Source organism: Ilyonectria robusta, assembly GCF_021365365.1.
Source record: "Ilyonectria robusta strain PMI_751 chromosome Unknown BGZ61scaffold_89, whole genome shotgun sequence".
Taxonomy (NCBI): domain Eukaryota; kingdom Fungi; phylum Ascomycota; class Sordariomycetes; order Hypocreales; family Nectriaceae; genus Ilyonectria; species Ilyonectria robusta.
In genome coordinates this window covers 38666-60866 of record NW_025764523.1, presented here as the reverse complement: position 1 = coordinate 60866, position 22201 = coordinate 38666, and the positions used below count along the sequence as shown (strand labels likewise).

At 47.7% G+C, this 22201-nt stretch overlaps 5 protein-coding genes across 5 annotated transcripts; 2 read left to right on the top strand and 3 right to left on the bottom strand.

Moving 5' to 3' along the window:
- Positions 1 to 603: 603 nt before the first annotated feature.
- On the bottom strand, positions 604 to 2714 carry BGZ61DRAFT_469144 (putative phosphatase regulatory subunit-domain-containing protein). Its single transcript, XM_046247922.1, has one exon. It carries the CDS (start codon positions 2292 to 2294, stop codon positions 930 to 932), a length of 1365 nt encoding a protein of 454 aa, XP_046093547.1. The 5' UTR covers positions 2295 to 2714; the 3' UTR covers positions 604 to 929.
- Positions 2715 to 4355: 1641 nt separating this feature from the next.
- Positions 4356 to 5298, top strand: BGZ61DRAFT_231500 (uncharacterized protein; the record flags this gene model as incomplete). The annotated part of the gene is made up of 2 exons (XM_046238226.1): positions 4356 to 4391; positions 4572 to 5298. Coding segments are annotated over 2 exons (387 nt in total), but the record flags the coding sequence as incomplete, so codon positions are not given.
- Positions 5299 to 6769: 1471 nt separating this feature from the next.
- On the top strand, positions 6770 to 8276 carry BGZ61DRAFT_231450 (uncharacterized protein). The gene is made up of 3 exons (XM_046238225.1): positions 6770 to 6977; positions 7240 to 7507; positions 7558 to 8276. The coding sequence occupies exons 1-3, from the start codon at positions 6921 to 6923 to the stop codon at positions 8202 to 8204; spliced, it is 972 nt and encodes a 323-aa protein (XP_046093545.1). The 5' UTR covers positions 6770 to 6920; the 3' UTR covers positions 8205 to 8276.
- Positions 8277 to 17372: 9096 nt separating this feature from the next.
- BGZ61DRAFT_375442 (uncharacterized protein) lies at positions 17373 to 17789 on the bottom strand (the record flags this gene model as incomplete). The annotated part of the gene is made up of 1 exon (XM_046242412.1): positions 17373 to 17789. The coding sequence occupies one exon, from the start codon at positions 17787 to 17789 to the stop codon at positions 17373 to 17375; it is 417 nt and encodes a 138-aa protein (XP_046093544.1).
- Positions 17790 to 19542: 1753 nt separating this feature from the next.
- BGZ61DRAFT_375413 (uncharacterized protein) lies at positions 19543 to 20914 on the bottom strand (the record flags this gene model as incomplete). The annotated part of the gene is made up of 5 exons (XM_046242406.1): positions 19543 to 19932; positions 19997 to 20205; positions 20268 to 20406; positions 20465 to 20575; positions 20636 to 20914. 5 exons carry the CDS (start codon positions 20912 to 20914, stop codon positions 19543 to 19545), a joined length of 1128 nt encoding a protein of 375 aa, XP_046093543.1.
- Positions 20915 to 22201: the final 1287 nt, after the last annotated feature.

Here is a 22201-nt window from a genome sequence, read left to right as displayed (position 1 = left end):
TCGCGCTTCTGGCTACGCTGGTCTTTGCCTAGACGGGGTCCCGTTCTGGGCACCCCGAAGGGACGACGATCACTTAGGTACCGGATTTAGGCCCCTCACACTCAAGGCAATCCGCCGTACTGCACCAATGGTACTTCGCTGCGATTGAATTTTCGCGGCTTCCTCGAACCTACAAACGGATGGCGCGGGGTAATCGGAATCCTACCTCAACTTAGTCCATGTATAGTAACAACAGAGTTCACAGGGCGTTCGCCTTCTGCACTCCCAATAGATATTCATGCCGTAATCGGGTCATTCAGAATCGACAGCTCTAATATACACCGAGACATCAATTAGCGGTGTCAACGACGTATCGAACAACGATTTTGCCCATGGCCATCAAATCAAACACCTCCGAGAGCCGGCTGAGGGAAACCATCGTGAACGGCACTTTGACGAGACCTGCGCGGAAGAACTCGATCGCCTCGTTTGCGTCCAGACGATTTTTCATAAGTTCCTAGGCTGGTCCGTATACCTGTACAATGCTTCTCATTGCGTCATGCGCGCGTAACTATCATATGAAGCCCATTAATCACATGTTAGCGCCTGTTCAAGCTGATCACACCACAAGTCAACTATGTTTTCTTCCAATCTAATCTCTAGACCCTTCATAAATCTTTTAGCGCTCGATTTATTTATAAAACTCAAGAATGAATTTTGAGTGAAGTGTGTGGGAAACCTGGTCATTCTCGTACACCCCAATTCCGCGCCATTTCGCTGCAAGCTCAGCCCACATCGCTAATATCCTACACTACCTCTGTTCTGTTATCTCGGATCCATTCGACCCAAGATCTATCTTCTTCATTTATTATTATCGAATATGGCCAGTGGCAGCAGAACACAAATCAGAAATACAGCCAGTGGCAAAAGTGAAACCATCGATCCATCATTCAACATAACCCATACGGACGAAAGGGTATTGTGTTTAAGTTGTCGTACATGTCGATGTCGCCAAGGAGGGTGTGTGCTGTCAGCGCACGCTGGGAGCAGTATCTGTCGGAGCCACTGCGCATTGAGATGGTGAACTTTGACTCGGAGCAGCCTGCACTGATGCCAGACTTTGTCGACTTTTGCGCAAATGAACGAGACGATAGCTTGAGACTGCCAACCGTAGCGTTCATAGACCCCGCGCTGTCGTTTCTAGAAGCTTTGCGTTTGGCAGCTCGGACCGTTGCATTAAGTGATGCGCTGATGCTGTAACATTTTGCGAGGTCCAACCCTCGAAAGGGACTAGACGTGGGCTTCACCACCGTGACATTATTGGGGACGCCATTACGTGACTGCAATGGAACAACCTGAACCAGGACATTGTCATCCCGCGGCAAAGTCTTCTTGAAGAAACAGACCTGAAAGTTGCGGCCAGAGTTGTTATCCCAATACTCTTGGCCATTGACGGCGTAGCGGACAGACAAGTGGGCAATTTTGGATTCGAGGTTGACAATGTCGGAGAGCTCAATGGTGAAGACGAAAAAGTCGTAGCCCGAAGGGGCTTCTCCTGAGGCGTTTCCATCGCTGTATGCTGCGGCGACGTTCGAGGTCGTCTTCCAGTTGTCAAACGTGAAGCGACAGGTAACCGACTTTTGAAATGCCACATTCCGGACAGCCACCAAGCCTTGCATGGAATTTTGGTCGTCCAATAACCTCAACTTCTTGATATACACAAATTGGGACTCGCGCGATCCGCTCTGCCGCGGGAAGTTGGGCGTAACCATCTCCCACTGACCCGCTGCATCTTGTCGGGACATGGGACGTTCCCTGCTGCTCTTATCGACTTGACCGGATCGTGACCCAGCGCTGATAGAAAGGGGACATCCAATCGAAAAAAATTGAGAGTCTCTGTGGCTGTGGAAGTGAACCGACTTTGTGGCGGTGGGACTGGTTGGCATGCTCGCAGGGCGCCGACGAGACGGCGGCGGGCGTAGTATGGGCCGGACCAACTCGCCAGACATTTTGCGAACTACCCGCTGTTTGCTTTGTCGCCAGTCCTCTGTTTCGTCTTCGGATTCGGTAAGGACTGCATCATCGGATTTGTGAGGGGCATCACAGGATGCTCTCAGATCTGCCACAATATCTGAAGGGGGCGGCGTCAAGGATGATTCATGAGTCCGAGAGTCCCTTAGCGCCTGGGGGAGATTCTTAGCGGATTGGTTCTCAGATTGTCGGGGTTTCGTTGGCAAAGACCATGGTACATCCAAATGGACTGTCTCAGATGACGGGGAGCATGGAGATGGTTTCAATGGACGAGTGTATGGCATTTTTGGATCAAGGACAAGGAGATGTGGGTAAGCGCTCAGTGGGAACGGTGTGAAGGCTGGAATAGTGTCGCCGAGTGGTGCCGACGTGACCGACGGTGGGAATGCGACAGCTGCAGAATCAAATGGTGCCAAGCGCTCAATTATAGCAATATTAGCCGTAAAGAGTTCGATTTTTTTGGATCTTAGAATGATATGATGAGGCTGAGTGGTAGGGAAGCGGTGCGAGCAAATATTCGCTGGTGGTGCGATGCCCTATATGCATGGTGGTGTTTAAGTGATGGGTGTTGGTGTTGGTGATAGCGATTGGTGATGTAACTGTGGAGGGTACGCTAAAACATCGAAAGTTTTCCATTCTTCCTCTTCTCTCGGTGTACATTCGCCAAGGAGAAAGACATGGTAGACGGCGCCACCGGCACTTTGTTGGAGGGCGCACACCAGGGCATCGGTCGTTCCACACGTACATAATAATGCAGTAAGTATACATACACGCACGCATGATTTATTCTCCCCTAATGCTTGCACAGGTCGAGACCCTGCATCAGGTCACCTGGTTTCTTTTTAGCTATCACAGCCACGAGGTAACTCGTACTATCGCGTGGTGGCGTGATGGAAGACTGGCACTTCCGTTGCATCCGTTGCATCGTGGGGGAATTGCATCAACAGGGCACCTTTAGTTAAAGACGGGAGTCGCTGTCAATTGCAATGGAAGTGAGGTAATTATTTATAACGTGTAAATACAGGTGAGCACTAGCTATCATTCTCGCAGCCATGGCTCAGTACGAAGTTCAAATCAAGTAGAGGACGCCCGGAGCCGTGGATAAAACAAGGGGAGAGAAGATCAGATACCTCGACTTTCTACATACGCGTATTTCGATCCGTAGATTTTTCTCTTGCAAATGTCACCATTCCTGAAGCCTCGACCGGCCACTCGTTGTTAGCATTGATAGCAGAGTCACCAAGTGTGATGGCCGATGCCACACGGCTTCCATCTCGCCCTGTAATTCGCCATGGAGAGCATCCGCGATCTGGATCCCAAGCCCCGCACACCCGACCGGCCCCCCTCAAAGCCTTATCGCCGAATTGCTGGTAAATGCTTACAGTACGCTAGTAGGTACAAAGCCTGTAGCTTAGTCCCTACAGGGTTTCCCTTGCCACATCCCCGAGTCTAGACCTACCGGCAGGATCCAAACCCTTGCAGTCCTTTTGTCATGCCAGCAGAGTCCACAGTCGCATCTGATTGATGGCCAAGTTAACTATGGTTCACAGTGACTTTTTGACTACTGCTCTAATCACCCACTAGCAAACTCATCAGGTCCTGCGGGGAAGAAATCATGACTCAAAACCATGAGATCAATCTTCAACAAGAAAAGCTCCCTTGTTGTGGTCTCCCTCTGCTGACAATAAGTTGCCGATGATTGGTTGAAATCCATGTGGCTTAAAGGGTCCAGGACTTGAGCCATCGTTCGATCCGCGATTCGGACCCCTGGCCGCAAATCGCCCGTAGGAGCCTCCCGCGCCCGTAATGCATCGGGGTGGGGATGGTGGGAAGAGCCTCGCACTGAGAATCTGCACTGCCATGAAGCTAACTGGCGCGCATCGCGGCAAAAGTGCTGCATGGTGAATACTACGTAAAACAGAGCAGCATCCGCCCACGAGCCGGGATCCCAACTTGTTGCCTCAGAATAAGCCACAAACGCCCAGATGGATCGACTTTGGGCCTACGCAATATTCCTCGTGACTCGGCGATGGCCTTTGGAATCAGCCCATACTTGCATCGAGGGGTGGCTACCACTAATTTGCTGCCACAGAGTGTTCTCCCCAACATCCAGAATGCTTCAACTCAAAGCTTATAATAAGTCCCAGCGAAATCAACGCATGACCACTTTTCTCGCCCATTAGAGCATACCAACCCAGACTCAATTCCATTATAACTCATTGCAAACAATCACTATAGAGGTCACTCCAACCTTTCTCCCGACAATGGACACTACAATATGTCCTTTGGACCTGGTCCTATCCCGTTACACAGCCGAAAATGTAGGTACCATGCATCCTCTTTATTTTGAATCCACTCGGGGATCTACCCCCAGCTACTCCGTACGAATCAGCCCTTCCCCGCCCCCCAAAAAAAATCCTTCACACTCCACAGAAATCGATATCCCTGTGGGTTTCCTGCATAATTTTCCGCGAGAACGAGCATAGGGTATCCAGATCGTTGGGACGAACCGTGGGGCATTGTCATCTCTGAAATTGAAGTACATGCTCATCGTTTGTTAGGTTACGGAGTCAGAAATCGGTTGCTTTACGCCTGCGTGGGAGCAATCCATCCCTAGATCCGACAATTACTCGAAAGGGTCAGCATTTTGCGAAAACTGCCATGGGATGGGATGGGCCCCGCGGGGCTTTGTTTTAAATGACTCTTCACTGTCGCCTTTCCAGAGCACAATCTTTTTCTCTCCAGAATCTGACTGCATCTCATCACCCATTATGAAAGAGATAAATATCGACAAGAGCTGCTGCGACAGCTGTAGTGTTACAAGTGTGAAGCGACAAAAGGTATGGTCAAGTGTAAAAGAAGGAAAAAGCGCGTCCTTTCAATTTCTCGGGCAGACTAGACGCCTTAAGTAGGGCCATAATGAGCTAGCTACTGGCCCCCACTGTATTAAAACTCCAGATGGACCGTTGGCTCCATCACAATAGAGCAGAAAGAGGATTGGAGATAGAGGGGCAGTCCGCACCTAATAGGGCCGGCTTCTGTTATCGTATCGTCTAGCCGGATGCTAGCTGACCTGCCTTCCGTAAAGGCACCGACAATCCGGACTAGCTGTCGCGACCAGCCTTGCTGGATCATCCGTAGCATCAACCTTCGTCGGAGGGTGGCATCATAGGCGCCTTTTACATCTAAAGTCGCTATTGCTGCTGTACGCCCGTTCTCCAGGGCATGTTCAATCTCGTGTATAACACAGGCTTATACAGGGTCCTTAGCGCTCAGCAAATTGGAGCCCTACCCAGCTGGTCAGCAATGGACCTGCACTGAACGGCGTTACCGCTTACCAGTGTACAGGCTGCTACTATTGCCTCGAGAATGGGCGTCAGAAACGCGGGTTATACCCCATCCTCTCACCGAACTAGGACGAATGCCAGTCTCATATCACACCGGAGCGGCATGAAAGGGAGTTGCAACGGAGATTCATCAACTCGGGATATAGTTGTACCCGTCGGGGCGGTGCATTAGACAGAAGAAAGTGATACGTGGCCATCGGGTGTAACCCTGCAATCGATGCCGGTGTCCTCTTCCAGTGCCTACGGTCGCGGACCCTGCCCCTGCTCTCAGTGGGGGCGTTTATGACCCCCTGTCGTTAGCTGGTAGACTACAAATTGACGACTCCATGTGGCGCGATCAAGTGTTGCCAAACATCTCGAGAAGGGGACTTGTTTAATGTGATGGAGAAAGACGGGAACACTGCCCGAAAACTGGTCCTAATGCGACAGGGCCAATGTCCCATGGTGAGAGTAGAGACGAACTCTGCAACTAAAAGCTTGCATTGCGTGCTGAATTATTGCATGCTGAATTGATGCGATAGCTTCTTCCGACCTCTGGTGCCCTCACATATCGCACCACACAATTTTCTCTACAATGTGGGATCATGGTCACCGTCGTCCAGGGTAGTGAGTTAAAGCCTGGCTTTTCGACGCCACACTCTGCAGCGGCTTGCTCCGTCTCCCACATGTGACGATATTGAGTTGTAATGTGGGTCGAGACCAGAGAGTGGTTGCAAACCTCAAGAATCCGGTAGCCGTGCAATCAGCCTTATTTCACTCCGTGGCTTGCGCTCATTGGTCGTGATCCTCGACAGGTCAGTGCACATTAGTGAGTGGCTTGATTGAGAAACCCTGCTCATTACGGTTATAAGGATCGGTGCCGCTGGAGCCTTGACACAGGGTACCAGCGGACGAAAGGGTCAAGACCTTGAGAATCTGATGATTCGATACCAGGATTACATCAACGAGCGGGGATTGGCCCTATTTCGTCCACTTCTACGTAGTAATAGCGTCATAATTTCGTGGTCCCTCCAAACCAAGGTCTGGACTCCACATTCTCCACTCCAACATGTTACCTCCCACTTCCCAATCCGACTTTCTGACACATGAATATTTTGCCCGTGCTGGTGCCTTCACGGCTAACGCCGCTCGTGCGCACCTTGATCTTGGCCATTTTGATTGAGGGTGCCAGCCCCCCTACGCGGCGGCTAGCTTTAGCCAGTATTTGACATATTTGTGGTCGAAATGCCCAAGAAGGGTCTAGCTCGACTCGCCCGCCAAACATGTCGATTTTACAGCCCCAGGCGTGGAATGGCAACACCACAAGTCATGCTGTAACACAGCCATGGATGGTCTAGACCCGACTAACCTACCCTGGATTAGAATTCGGGCGTAGTGGATAAAATCTCTTGGATCGGCGATCGCCCACCAGTGATAAGAGGTCGGCGAAGCCAACATTATGGGAAAGGACTTTTCCTGGTGCTTCTTTAGTGAGATTTGGCTGCCTGCAAATGCCATGTCACCAGATTCACAAGACTTTTTGTACCCAGCTTTCAGCCTTGAAGACTAGTATTTTGAGTCAATATGTCCCTTGCCACAACTACTGCCAACGACTGTAGGCTTGAGAACAAAATGGACGAGGTAAGCTGACTTGATTTATTCTAGTAGCAATTCCATTCTAGTTATCGATGTCCAGATATAGGTGGATTTAGAGAGGATTGGCAATATGACTGCCCCTGCTACTAGCTGTCCGACATACTCGCTCGTCCAACCCCTTGATAACATGATAACTGACAAATGCGATTATTCCGAGAGGGGAGTCGTATTCAAAGGTGTATGCAAGGAGAAGCCCAAATTCGGCATTCATACTAGCTAGTATTTAGTCTAATGCTTATTTGCTTAGATTCCGATATCCGATATTCATCAAATTTTTGATGGAAGTGCATACCCGAGCACCGGGATCCATTCCCCACTCCAGAATAGCACTGATGGCGAATTTACTAATCTGACCTCTCCATTTATAGAAGCGCCTGGAGACTGCCACGATCAGTTCTGGATATCACCCTCTATGACTGATTCGACGGATCCCTGGTCAACTAATACACCGATTTCTTCTATATCACCGTTTGCGATACCGCTTATCTTCGATTTTGAGGTCGTTAATGCTTCCTGTAAGTCATTTTTGAGTCATTCTGCACATTGGCTAACCTCAATAATAAAGGGGATATACCACCTGTTCCCAACTTCTGGGGTAAAACTGACAGTCGTACGCCTTCTGCAACACCTTCAACAACTACAGGGAAAGACTTATTATCTACCTACACTCTGAAACCCCAAGAAAATAAAATAAAGTCCGCGAAAGCGGCGATCGCGGATCAGCCGCTTGGCAACCCGGCAAATAGCGACATTAATGACGGCGGACACACCAGTGGTCTTCAACTACGGACTGCCTCAAGGAAGCCTAAAAAGAGATCCCGAAAGAAAACCCGGGAAGCATCTTTGCGATCATCACCCAAAGAGTGTACGCATCAGCGACGACTTGCTCTAGATTCTCACAACCAGGTCGAGAAGCAGTATCGTGAGAGACTGAACATGCAGTACATGAGCCTGCTCACCATGCTACCTGCTGACCTTGACCGGAAATCTATAGTGGCTCACACTACTGAAGCATCCGATGACACCGGGGGCAGAGATACCGGAGGAAATGGAGATACCAGAGGAGGCAGGGTTTGCAGTGATAATAGTATCAGCAAGGGCGAGGTTTTGGATATGGCTAGGATGTACATCGAGAGAATGGAGAGGGAGGGGGAGCTGCTACTCCAGGAAAGGGATAGACTGTTGTCCAGCGCAGACTTGATAGTGATGTAATAATGATAAACGGCGGGGTCGCCCACCCTTGGGAATTAACGCCCTGGATCATAGTAGCCCATTCCCTATTTCCTTGTTGGGCCATTTTTGGTCTTCCACGTCGTTCAGCACTCGTAACGACCATCCCAGTTGAGATAATACCCATCATAAACCCAGTCTCATCAAAGTTATAGTAGATATCTGACTCCTGGATACCATATTTCGCGATTGTATTCCGCACAAGCTGAAACCAGCACCAAATGATATTCGGATCTTCGCATTGGGCCCCTTGATAGTCATATCTACGCGTAAAACGCGTCTTGATCTCTGGTTGTCGCTTGACAAAGTTCGTGGCCCAGCACTTGCCGACTGGAGGCGCGTCGCGGTCGGCAAGTAGTCGATTGGCCATATCTTCCACATCGCAAAGCCGGGGAGGAAATGATCGCGCATCTAGGTCGAGGACATATTCAATAATTGTCTTCTCCTCGAATTCCGTGAGCTTTCGCGAATTGGGCGTACTATCGCGTCGGGAAGCTCTCTCCTTAACTCGGCGTCTTAGCGTTGCTAGGCTGACTTCGTAGACCTTTGCAGCAGTCCGTATGTGTCACGGGCCAGGGCCCATATCCTTGCGGCTGTGCCGCAAGACGTACTTGGCTCGTGCGCGCCAGGGATGGGAAATCATTCCACAGCTCAGGGGCACTTAGGAATTTCTTTCTTTCTTCTTCATCTTTGATGTAAATAGCATCCTGGACTAGATAGCTGGAATACAGTTACTAGAGGCCGTTCACATACATCAAAGATCACTTATTCTTTTGTTTGAAGTTAGAACCGTTAGGATGGACAGCCCGACACTACCTGTAGCCCTCGAGGCCATCATGCAGGAACTCAGGCTTATGAGAGAGGAAAACGCTGAACTCAGGAAAGCCTCCGCAGAGAGGAATGAAGAGCTGAGAAGAAGCATTGCAGAGAAGGATGAAGAAATCAGATTGAAGATTCAGGCAGTTGCAGCTGCAGTCCAGGGGGACGGCACTCCCCTAACACCAAGCGGACTCAGCACCCCAATCCCGAAGATTAGTACCCCCGAGCCCGAAATCAAGCACGAGACCAAACCCGAACCCGAACCGAAGCCAGCCCATCGACCGCGCCCACGTCTACCCGACCCTGCCCTCTACGAAGGAAACAAACCCATATGGCCTGGGTGGAAGCTAGAGATGGAAAACAAGCTGCGGGAAGATGCCGACGCCCTAGGCAGCCCCAGGTTGCAGTTCACATATGTATACTCTCGGCTAGCAGGAAAGGCCAAGCAGAACGTCACCACATATGTACGGAATGAGACACGGCAAACCGATACGGAACCGGACCCAGCAGTACTCCTTACCCGTTTGGAGCTCTTATACGGAGATCACGACCTTGAGAGGAAGGCCATTCAAGCACTTCACTCCCTTAAGCAAGGAGAAAATGAGTCCTTTAACTCCTTCTACCCCCGCTTTGAGAAGGAGATCTCCAATGCTAATGCGGAGTCATGGCCGGATAATAGCAAGATTTCCTACCTGGTTAATGCCTTGAATGACAAGCTGAAGATGGCGCTTGTACCGGTAAACCAAGAAGAGCTGGTTACCTATGTGCAGCTGGCAACGAGGTGTCAGAAGCTGAGCAATGCTATGGAGCTCCTGGGTCAATGGAAGAAGTCAGGCAGCAAGGGGCAACCGAGCCCCCCCCCACCAACACCACAGACGGCAAAGAGAGAAGATATGATGGAATGGGAACCAACCCCCACGGGCACGACACAAGTGAACACCTTGAAACCTCGAAGGAATAACAGCAACCTCAATGGGTACCCATCGAAGCGGCCGCAGGATAGGGCACTACTAGGCAAGAGAGCCAAGTGGGTTAGCCAGGAAGAAATTGACGCACGACGCCTCGAGCACCGCTGCCTTCGTTGCGGAAGAGACGACTGCAGGATCCTCACATGCCCGTTAGCAGCGCCCATCCGTCCTGGGTCGCAACCACGCATCAAAATCTCATCGGCGCGCCCTCAGGTCACTGAGGCAGCAGTAGAGGAGGAAGAGAGCAGCCAGGAGGAGGGAGAGGATGAACAATAGGGGCACGCGGCAGCCCTAAGGGAATGGAAGACAGATGGCAAGGCGAAGATGGATGGAGACCCCTTTCTAGCTGATATTAGGCTTAATGGAACCGACTTCACTACAGCCCTTATCGACTATGGATGCCTTTGCTACGCTGCTATGGACGAACAACTCTTCCACTCCCTGGGACTGCCCCGGATTCCTATCACCCCCCGGAAGCTTGAGAATGCAACAGACACCCCGAATACAGTCATCGATACAGTGACATACGCATCAGTTGACATCGACGGGCACCAGCGACAGCGCGTCTTCTTCTATGTGATCCCGAAGCTGAACTATAGTATCATCCTCGGGAAACCATGGATGGAAGATGAGGACGTACATATCTCAGCAAGGAAAGGGCGCCTGACAATCAGATCCTCCGGTATCCAAGTGTGGAACCAAGCAAAACGGCCCCCAGTCTCAGAAACGAAGATCAAGCAGGTAATGGCCTCGGTATTTATGGCCGAGGTACGGCGGGATAGGAGACGTCACGGCACTGGAGTATTCGCGGTCACCATAAAAGACATCGACAAGGCCCTACGACCAAGGGCAAGGACAGATCCGAAGGAGAAGCTGCCAGAGCATTACCACCAATGGCTCCAGGCATTCAGCAGGAAACTGGCCGACAAACTCCCGCCCCTACGACCCGGCATCGACCTTCGAATCGAGATCATGAAGGACAAAGATGGAAACGAGAAGAACCTCCCTTGGAGCCCGTTGTACGGTATGAGAAGAGAAGAGCTCCTGGTCTTAAGGAAGACCCTCACTGAGCTGCTGGACAAGGAGTTCATCCGCGCGAGCAGCTCCCCGGCAGCTGCCCCAGTCCTATTGGTTAAGAAACCAGGTGGAGGAATTCGCTTTTGCGTCGACTACCGAGGGTTAAACAACATTACCAAGAAGGACCGATACCCTCTCCCGCTTCTGAGCGAAACCTTAAGGAACATCGCAAAGGCAAAGTGGTTCACAAAGCTCGACATTATCGCTGCCTTCAATAAGGTGCGGATAGCGGAGGAAGATGTACACAAAACGGCCTTTCGCACGAGATATGGTTCCTTTGAGTACCGAGTCATGCCATTTGGGTTGACTGGAGCCCCTGCCGCCTTCCAACGCTACATCAACAGCACCTTGCAAGAATACTTAGATGACTTTGTTTCCGCATACGTGGATGACGTTTTGGTGTATTCCTCAGGGTCCCTCAAGGACCACAGGAGGAAGGTCGGCCAAGTTCTACAGCGATTGATGGATGCTGGCCTCCAGATTGATATCGATAAGTGCGAATTCGAGGCCAAGACTGTGAAGTATTTAGGCTTTGTGATCGAGGCAGAGGTTGGCATCCGAGTCGACCCTGAGAAAGTCAAGGCAATCAGAGAATGGGCTACACCAACTTCAGTCAAAGGAGTTCGTGGGTTCATTGGCTTTGTAAACTTCTATCGAGTTTTTATCCAAGACTTCTCAGATGTAGCTCGACCGTTGACCGAGCTAACTAAGAAGGATGTTCAGTTCAAATGGGACGACCGATGTGAAGAGGCATTTGACAAGCTGAAGGAAATACTCATCACGGCCCCCATCCTCGCGCACTTCGACCCAGAGAGAGAGACTATGGTCGAGGCTGATTCATCTGGCTACGCTACAGGAGGACTGATGCTACAGAAGGATGACTATAGCATTTGGCGCCCTGTTGCTTATTTGTCGAAGAAGCACTCTCCTGCTGAAGCCAACTACCCCATCCATGATAAGGAACTCCTTGCCATTATACGCTGTCTTGAAGCATGGCAGCCCGAGTTGCAGGCAGTTAAGCACTTTACAGTTCTTACAGACCATAAGAACTTAAAGTACTTTTATTCTGAGAAGCAACTTACTGAGAGGCAAGTGCGTTGGTCCGAGTACCTCGCTAGGTTCAACTTCACTCTAGAGTGGAGGCCAGGCAAGAGCTTGGGGCGTCCTGATACCCTGTCTCGTAGGGAACAGGACCTCCCAGCAGATGGTAGCGACGAGCGGTTGAAGGCTAGATTCATGAAGATGTTCCAGTCCGAACACCTCAAAAGTGTGCACATTGCATCGATGGGGGTTCCGGCGAACCCTGAGGAGATCAACTTTGAGGAGGAAGTACGGCTTTTTGAAGACCAAGAACTACAGACCCTATGGCATGAAGCTCGAAAGGATGAACTCTACCGACAACTCACAATGTGTGTGGCTAGGGACGAAAGAAACTTGCCTACTCACCTTCAGAAGGAGAGAACTATTAGCATTACTGAGTGCACCGTGGATGAACGAGGTCTTCTTCGCTTCCGCGATCGAGTCTGGATTCCGAATTTAGAACCCCTTCGCACGAAGATCATTCAGGATATTCACGACTCCCATATCACTGGACATCCTGGTAGAGACCTTACCTATACTATTCTATCGAGACAGTTCTTCTGGCCTGGGGCTGCAGCAGATGTACGCCAGTTTGTGAGGAACTGTGAGGTCTGCGGCAGGAATACGATCTGGAGAGACACCAAGAAGGGGCTCCTCAAGCCAATGCCAGTCCCTGAGCGCATCTGGGGAGAGATCTCAATCGACTTCATTACAGACTTACCACCATCTGGAAGGGATAAAGCGACAAATTGCATGGTCATCACTGATCGCCTGACAAAGGGGGTAGAGCTAGAGGGAATGGATGACATCTCATCTGAAGCAGTTGCAAAGAGGCTCTTTGAGCGCCACTACCCAATTCATGGCATACCGACAGCAATAACTAGTGACAGAGGGCCACAGTTTGTGAGCGATTTGTGGAAGCACTTTTGCAAACTTCTTAAGGTTGAACAACGGCTCTCAACGGGATATCACCCTCAGACTGATGGCGCTACAGAGCGTATGAATCAGGAGATTGAGAAGATCATACGGATTTGGGCCACCTACACTCAGGATAACTGGCTGGACCTCTTGCCAATTGTAATGGCAAGCATAAACAACCGAGAAGCATCCTCAACAGGCCTGAGCCCATTCTTCTTTATGCATGGCTACCACAACGAACCGATCCGCCTGGTGGCAGACCGCATGACCGAGGGAAAGCAGAAGGAGGGCGAAACTCTCGCTGAGGACTTCATAAGACGATTGCAAGACGCTACAGAATGGGCACAGGCGGCCATCGCCATGGCCCAGGAGAAGCAGGAACGGTTCGCCAACAAGTCCCGTACAGCAGCCCCGAGGTATAAGCCAGGCGATTGGGTCTATCTGAGTTTGAAGAACGTAAAGACCACAAGACCATCGAAGAAGCTGGACTGGCTACATGCCAAGTACCAAGTGGTCCGGGAAGTTAACTCTCACTCCTATCAGTTGGACGTACCTGGTAGGATTCACCCAGTCTTTCACGTCGACCTATTACGCCCAGCGCCGACAGACTACTTGCCCTCACAGAGACCTGATAACACACAACCGGCACCCATTCTGGTTGATGGCGAGGAGGAGTGGCAGGTAGAACGCATTTTGGATGAGCAGTGGAAGACTGAGGAAGGCGTAAGGCGCAAGGAAGCTTTAGTGAAGTGGGTTGGTTACTCTGAGCCTACGTGGGAACCCATTGGCAACCTGCAAGCTACCGCTCAGTGGAAGCTCTGGCGCAAGAACCGCAAGAGGAGCCGCAGATAGCCCTCAACTTCTTCTCCCGGGAGGGAGGGGGGTAATGTCACGGGCCAGGGCCCATATCCTTGCGGCTGTGCCGCAAGACGTACTTGGCTCGTGCGCGCCAGGGATGGGAAATCATTCCACAGCTCAGGGGCACTTAGGAATTTCTTTCTTTCTTCTTCATCTTTGATGTAAATAGCATCCTGGACTAGATAGCTGGAATACAGTTACTAGAGGCCGTTCACAAACTTAAGCTATTTTAATAATCTATTTATTAAATTTATCTTTTTAAGTTTTTACTTTATTATACAGTTGTAGAGTAACTTATTAAATAGATATATTACTTAATTTATTTATTATTACCTTTAAAGTTTTTATAAAAACTTGAAGATTTTAATAATTATTTAAGACTTCAATAAAAATTATTTTTCCTTTAAGGTAATCTTATTAATATTTAAATAACTTTATAATAGCTATTATTTTACAGTCTAGAGTTTTATAATTTATTTTAATAAAGAGGAACTTTTAAAATTAAAAAATAATTAAATAATATTATCTTTATTTATTAAATTAAAAAGTAATTTTTAGCTATTATAAATCTAAAGATATTAGCTTTTAAATAAATAAAAAGAAATAGATCATAATACCTTAAGAATAATATCTTTTAAAAAGCTTTTATAAAGGAATAAAATACTCCTCTCTTAGCTTTATTTAATAAAATATACTTTAGTTTCTTTTTTTATACTTTTCTTCAGTAAATTACTTAAAGAAGTAATAATAGGCTAATAGCTAAGTATCTATAGATAAATCTATAATAGAAGTTACAAAATTTTAAAAATACCTAAATTTCTTTAATAATCTTAATTCTTTTTTACTTAACTATAGTTTAAACTTACTTAAGGTTTATTAATATCTCTTTAATAAAAAACTAAACTCTAAGAAATTTACTTAAGTTTAATAAGGTAAATACTTAAACAGCCTAATAAAGAGCTTTACTTTATAGAGTTAACGTACGTGATAAGCGAGTGCACCAACCAAGTGAGTGCACCACTTTTACTGTACAGCTAAAAGTCATAATTTTCAATTTCCTAAAATTAGCTATATAATTCTAGGAATTTTAGGGAATTAATTTTAGATATTCAAATAAAAAAGTCACAAGATAGTATTTTTTCTAGACTTTTTAAAAATTTATTTAGCTTTTTAAAAATAAAAATAAGAAAAAAAACAGTGTGAATAAGATTTTTTTAAATAACTTTATAAGGAATTTTTTTAAAAATCTAGGAAATTTTATTACTTTTATAAACAAACTAATAGAGGTATAGTTTAAATTATAGCCATTTTAAGCGTAGTTTAGATTTTTAAGAAATTTTTTAAAAATCGCGTTTTAAGGTGTAAAACTGCTTTGGTGCACTCACTTGGTTGGTGCACTCGCTTATCACGTACGTTAATTAATTATCTATTATAGTTATTTTATATAAGATTTTTCATTCTTTAAGTAAATAAATATATTATTTAAGTAAGCTATATAAGCTATCTTTATTAACTTCCAGTGAGTTTAATATATATTATTCTAGAAGGTTATTAAAGTATTAATAAAGCTAAATAATATAACGTAGTTCACAAGCGAGCGGGACATACAGGCGAGCGGGACAGTAAGATTTACACCTTAAATCACGATTTTGAAAAATCTATTAAAATTCCAAACTAAGCCTAAAATAGCTATACTTTTTTAAAATAAGCTTATTACGATACAATCTATAAGTAAATAAACTTCTAGGAATTCTACTTAACTAGAACTCTTATAATTTAAGAAAAACTAAAAAGTGGGTCTAAAATAGACCCACTTTTAGAATTGAAGAAATAAATACCACCATAGAAGGTTGTTCTATATCTATTTCTATTACCTTACAAGAAGACTTAAAACTCGAAGAGATTAGATGATTAAGAAGAGTGGCTAAATGATGCTTTTCCTGATTTTCATTTCTTGCTTCTCCTTTGAGCTTATCAAGGGAAGTTCTTTTATTCTTTTCTTACGTTTAGTATTAAAAAAACCATTCTGCTTCTTATTATTATTAAAAGCAATTCTCCCCTTAGTTACCTCATATTTACTACAGATTTTAAATCTCTTAAGACCTTTATTGAGGTATGAAAGCTAATTGTTATAGTCTTTGTACGTTAACTCATCTTCATCTGCCACAGCTAGTCCCGAGGCGCTTCCCATTACGCATTTGCGTTGTTACCATGGCTTTGAACGTCATTTCTGTAGTGACAGAGGTGTGTATACTAAAAAGAGTGGCCAACGTCTAGTGAAGCTACGGAACCCTTGGGGAACGCTCCGTATGGGCATCTGGGAAGGGCCGTGGAGTGGTGGCTCGATGGAGTGGCCTGAGGAGATCCTAGAAAAGGTTGGGCATGTCTTTGGAAGTGACTCCTTTTTCTTGATGTCTTATGAGGGTCTTCTAGACAGATATAGAGACGCCGTTACTTGGAGAGTTAGTGGATGGCTGAAGAAGCCGAGTTGGTTGAGCTCCAAATAATTTGAGGTGTTCTTTGTCTGTCTCAATTCAGACGGTGACAAGCTCGCCGTTGCCCCGCAGCTCGCTTGCTTATTGACTATAGTAGTTTGTGGCTGACTCACCACATAAAACGGGGTCAAAGCCGACATCTTTGCGGAATACTTACGGCTCTTTCAACACTTAATTCCTATGCTTGATGTGACTAGAAAGCTTTACGTAGTGACTGTGTGACACATCTAGGTGCTTACGTTGAATCGTCAACCGAGCAAGCAGCAGCGGAGAGGTTTGTTTCGGCCGCTCGTGGTATGACGGCGAACCCTGCAAATACCAACCAGCATTTCTCCATCTGAGGACCGACGGTTTGTAAGCACGGGGAGGGAGAGGTTAAAAAAGAAAAACAAAAGAAAAGAAAAGAAGGCAGTCCATGCTAGGGGCGAACACAAATTTATTTCAAACTAGGTTCTGGATCCATCGCACCTGAGCGGCCATCCGGCCTTTTCTCCCACGTCGAGTCCTAGAGCTAACCAGCGCCGCGAAACCAGCAGTAACCATAGCCAGCGAAGAATTATCTCCGAGCACAGCCGCACGAATAGTGTAGTTTGAGGGTCCCTTTACCCACCCACGGGTGTTTTGGTGCTGCAGTTAATGATTCCTTGTAAGGAGTCGATAAGTTAATTCGCCGCCGTGAATTCATTAGATGATTCTGGAACGGAGGAAAGTTCCGATGGCCACGCGGTGATTCGCCGTTCAAAGACGTTATGTAGTTTGCGGCTAATAACACAGCTCGACTGGAGGTTCCCATCTTGGCTTGAGCGTGATGCCCTTGCCAAAAAGTAAGTAGCCTGGATGTTATGTGCGTATTCGGACGCTACATCTCCAAACTTGTAGGTCTTGAACCCTAGTCAAAGCTGTTCTAAGGCGCCTTCAGGCCATTCAAGATCTTCTTATATGAAATAGTTCGTGACAACGTCGGCGCAATAAGCCATGTCTTGCTCCAACTCCCATGTTGGGGAGACGCGGTCTTTCCACTTGACCGCAAGATAGCATTCCCCGTTGCTTAACTCACAATGTCCTACGATGGTTTCGAATTTGTATTGCGGCTCCGGCGAACTGAAGCGTGATGGCTGAGGCGAGTCCTGCCACATCCTGAGACCTGTTCCATCGTCGAATACCCATAGAAGGCATTCGGTACTCAACCAGTCCCAAGACTCACCGTCCTGAGTCTCTGCACGAACACCGTAAAAGATCCAGCCGTCTACTTCGGTGGTAACAAGAACTTCCCTTAAAATGACATGAGCCGACCAAGGAGTTTCTATTGATACCCCTTTGTCAAGGCTTCGCGGATGGACTGGGACTATCATCGTCCTTGATCGCACATACACAACTAGGCTATGGCTAAAACGGCATGAAGATGGCGAGCCAACAAAATGGTTATACAGAGCCTCAGGTCAAAGAGTGTGCGGGATAAGTCGAGGGAGATGATATAAATAAGATTCTCATACCCTTAATTGCCCCACAAAGGCAGCGGAACATGGAAAGTCTACAGATTGACTGCGGTGGACAACTTCGGCCCTTCAACAAGGGCGAAGGTCCAATTTGGCTCCACTCAAGGCTAAACTGACCGCGCGATACTGTAGTGAGCAGTGTGAAGGCTAGATACAGAGCAAGGGTAATTCTACTCAACAGGACCCAAATCGACCACGATCAAAAGAAGGCCGGAGCAAAGAGACCGAAAAGACGGGTTCCTAAGAATCGGCTGATAAAGTGCGATTGGAAACTCGAGAAATGTAGGGAGTTCTATGAGGGGAATAGTCAGAAGAACACCACCCCAAAACTTCAAATGGGAGGGGATAAGCATATTGGGTTTTTCTCTCCATTGTCGCAAGCGATTCAGGGCCTTGGGATACGACGTGGTAGGTCTATGGCTCCGCTAGTCGACTGCTCGCGACAAAGGTCTCCACTATCCGGCGAGAGAGGTTCTTTGTTGACCTTCAGTGCCAGTACCTCCAATATCGGCCCTCAGAGCGGTAGATGCAGTGCATATGATGTTGGTACTCGAGCTTCCTTGAGGTATATCTTCAAGACAGTGCTACTCCACAAATGGAAGGATTAGTTAATGAGAACACTTGACACCGCTCTTATACAGCATTACTGCTGCCATTCCACAAGAGTACAGTAGTCGTACTATATGCAAGAAAAAATGTGGACGGTCATGGTGGGATGGTATCAATGTAGCTCTCAAGCGACGCCGATTCAGCAATGAATACACAAGGCATGGGTGGGTATGGATGAGAAGGGGCGAGGTTGAGTACGATGCGATCGTATTCTTCCACGCGAATGCCAAACCTCGGATCGGAAGCAAAAAGTGAACGGAGTCGTGCATCTTCTTGACATATGAAGGTCACTTTACAGGGCGAAGATCGAGAGAGCAGGCTGATTATCAATGTCCATGCATCAACGTACCACCAATTACATATATTAATACATGTTTTGTATTATTTTACAGTCTAGTGTGGGGAATCTACCTGTAGAACAGAGGTAGACCCGTCCGTGAATAGAGATGAACACCTTGACTTCAGCCATGGGTTTGGCCCTATGTCGCGTCTTCGAAACTCGATCAACGGAAATCTTGTAGGACAAGGGGTACTGGAGAAAACCCCACAGCGACAATAGATGAAGTGGGGCAAAAAAACGGATTGATTGTGTGTTTCAGCTCATCAACTCATCAGCAGGCTTACAAGTGTTTAAAACGCACTTGGTCGGCCAGTTCGCACTTACCCTGGAATGGTTGCGCCGCCGATTTATGAGCGGTTCGATTGACTGGTCAATAAGTGCTAGGTGGATTTTGCGATACGGACTGTTGAATGGCAACGGCAGATGATGCCTGGTATATCCTAGAGACAAATGATCATGCGTCAACTTTCGAAATGCTCGAGGCACGCTTTGCTGGTCAAGCATTGTTGGGACAAACTTGATGCAGTTCCATCCTCCTTGTAGATGCATCTAATTGATCTTTTCGATGTAAGAGAAATAATTTGGGCGAAAAAACCGGGCCTCCAGAAGCCTTGTTCTGTGTGATGGATGAGGTAGGCCCATATCTAGAAAAGCTGTAATCTACATCGCTGCCACAGACCTAGACACCTCTATGTCGACTTTTTTTGTGATTACGGTCTTACACTGTACGGATTTGAGAGTCGGGCGTTTCTCTGCGCACACAGATGTCCAGTTCCCGCTTCTCGTGATATTCTGACGAGTAGCTGCACTCATCGGCAAACGAGGTTGATTTTCAAGAAATGCCCGTTCTCGGAAGTCACCCGATGCAACGTCATTACCATCCTGGGCATCTTTGTCCTTGTGTCTTATGGACGTGAGAAATGAGGGATAAAGCGGCCGCAGCTTCGGCCGTATCCAACCCCATACCATGGGGATACTAGAGGTGACAACTGCCACGAAAGACTCACGCACTGCCCAGGATGCCGCTTGTTGAGGACCGGTAGTAGGATTCTGATTTCGCATCCGTCGATTTAGTCAAGACTGCGTGGTTCATGGTAAGGAAACGAGGACGAACCTTGAGAATGAGAACACATCGGAGAATACCAGCGACCATGACAAAGACGCCGCCCGAGAAAAGAAGCACAAGCATGAGTTTCTTGAATTTTGGGACTTTTGCTTTCCAAAGAACTGGAATAGGAATGGCCATGAGGTAGATGTCTGTGACAATATTGAGAGTGACGACGAGAAAGATGAGCAACTTTGAGGAGGCAGGCTGGCAGAGGTCTTTGAAAAGAAGTGTTAGTAGACGTAGGTGTTCTGGCGGAAAGGAGGAACAGCTAACTAACTTCCAGGGTCCGGATCTATTTGCCAAAGGTTGTGGAATGGCTGGCATCCGAAGAAAATGGAAGCCATGATGGCAATGTACGTAACGGCGATGAGGACAAACCCTACGTTAATGCGAGTCCGGTACGCCCTCAGGCCATTCTGAACGTCAAGGTGTCAGCCTGTTCTAGGTTTTCTGGCAATGGTTAAGGCCATTTACCGTCAGTCGAATATAGAATGCACACATGGCACTCTTGATAAGCCAGAGAACAGACGCATACACGGCCCAGCCTGCAATCTGGATTTTTGATCCATTGACTCTTGATGATTTCTTGGTGTTAGCCCGTCACACTATTGAAGCGCACATGATTTGGTCGCGTCGGGATTGTACATGCCTCCACTTATATTCTTCACTGCCAGGTGATAACGCGGCGCGTTGTTCATCAGTCATCGCGTTGTTGGCGAGACCGTAGAATCGTGCCCCAACCGTGTATGCGAGCACTATCTCCGTCGTGTACGGTATAATGACGAGTAGCATAAGATAGTCGTCCATCTTTAAGTTCCGTATGCCCTCCTGCTTAGCGCGAGCGTATGTTCGGAAACCGATGACGACGATGCCAAGTGCAAGAAGTGTAAAAGCTTCTGCAGCGAAGGAATGTAGTGCAGCCATGACACGCAAGATCTGGAGCAGAAAATTCAAGGCAATGGCGAAAAAGTGCAGGGCCAAGACGATCGTATCATCGGCGCTACCCACGGGGGTATTGTGATCCTTTTGAACAAGTCACCAACGGTGGCTCGGAGCTGATTTGAGTGCCTCCTTTTTCGAACCGAAACGGTGCCTGACTATTCGAAGAAAGATATAAAGCCATTTGATGCGCTGTGGTATTTTTGACCGTTTCTTACCAATCGTTGATTTCCAGGTCATGTCGGTTGCGGAGCAAACGGTCAAAGTTGGCCCATGAATGTTTGCATTGCGACTCATAGGTGATCAGTTTGTAGCAGGTAGACCAACAATCGAAAGAGTCAATCAGCCTTATATGGACGTTAAGTAGCCGTCGTATGTTTACCTGGAAGGGACACACTGAAGCTCAATAGCGGCTGCTTCTTGCTCTCCTCTTGAAATTGCTGTAACCTCCGGTCAGCTTTGGTCACCAAACCCTGAGCGCAACTCCAGCGAAACCATTGATGGCTTCAAGTTTGTACGGTATATCTGGCCCATATGGCCATCTCGATTCAGTTCGTGATGCCGCTGGCAATTTCGCCGCAAATGCTCTGCACATCAGCGCCGCCTGTATCAGACTGCGCTACCAGGTCCTGAGGCAACCATGCTAACAACATAGCCGAAACCGACCCCCCGTTGACCGCACAGGATGTTGCGAGAGTCTGTACATACCGAATGACTAATTGTTCAGGCGCTCCACTAGCCAACCGCTAATTCTAAATGCGACAAATTTGCCAATGGGTGCTGGGTGGTAAGGCTTACACGCAGGGCTTGCGAAAAGGAGGAGCGGGTATATTGCGAAGAGCTCTCTACTAAATTCCGCTCGATGGGACATTATGGAGAGATAATTATGAGACAGTAGCGTTGCTGCTAAATAAGGCATGTCGCGACATGCGTGGAGACCAAGTTCATTGAAACCCTGAGTTGAAGGACTGCTTTGGGCATGTCCCAACTCCAAACACGTGGTCAAATCGAATAACACGCCCATAACTCACAGAACACAAGCAACATCTTCGACGGCCATTACCGTAGTCACTGTATTTCGATGCCGAACGCGTTCAACGCGTTCAAGATGGTCTCATCAATCCCTGAGTCTAGAGGAATCTTATGATGCTCGAGACTATACTACCATCAAGAAGCAACAATCACATTAATCCCCTGAAGCTGAGTCAAACGTCATCAAACTAACTCCAGCCAACAAGTCCCATCAGCTACTGGTCCAGGTCCTCACTTCGT

Coding starts and splice junctions, on each gene's coding strand:
- BGZ61DRAFT_231450 (XM_046238225.1), top strand. CDS start 6,921: ATGTCCCTTGCCACAACTACTGCCAACGACTGTAGGCTTGAGAACAAA. Junction 6,978..7,239: donor TTGAGAACAAAATGGACGAG/GTAAGCTGACTT, acceptor TTATTTGCTTAG/ATTCCGATATCCGATATTCA. Junction 7,508..7,557: donor TGAGGTCGTTAATGCTTCCT/GTAAGTCATTTT, acceptor TCAATAATAAAG/GGGATATACCACCTGTTCCC.
- BGZ61DRAFT_469144 (XM_046247922.1), bottom strand. CDS start 2,294: ATGCCATACACTCGTCCATTGAAACCATCTCCATGCTCCCCGTCATCT.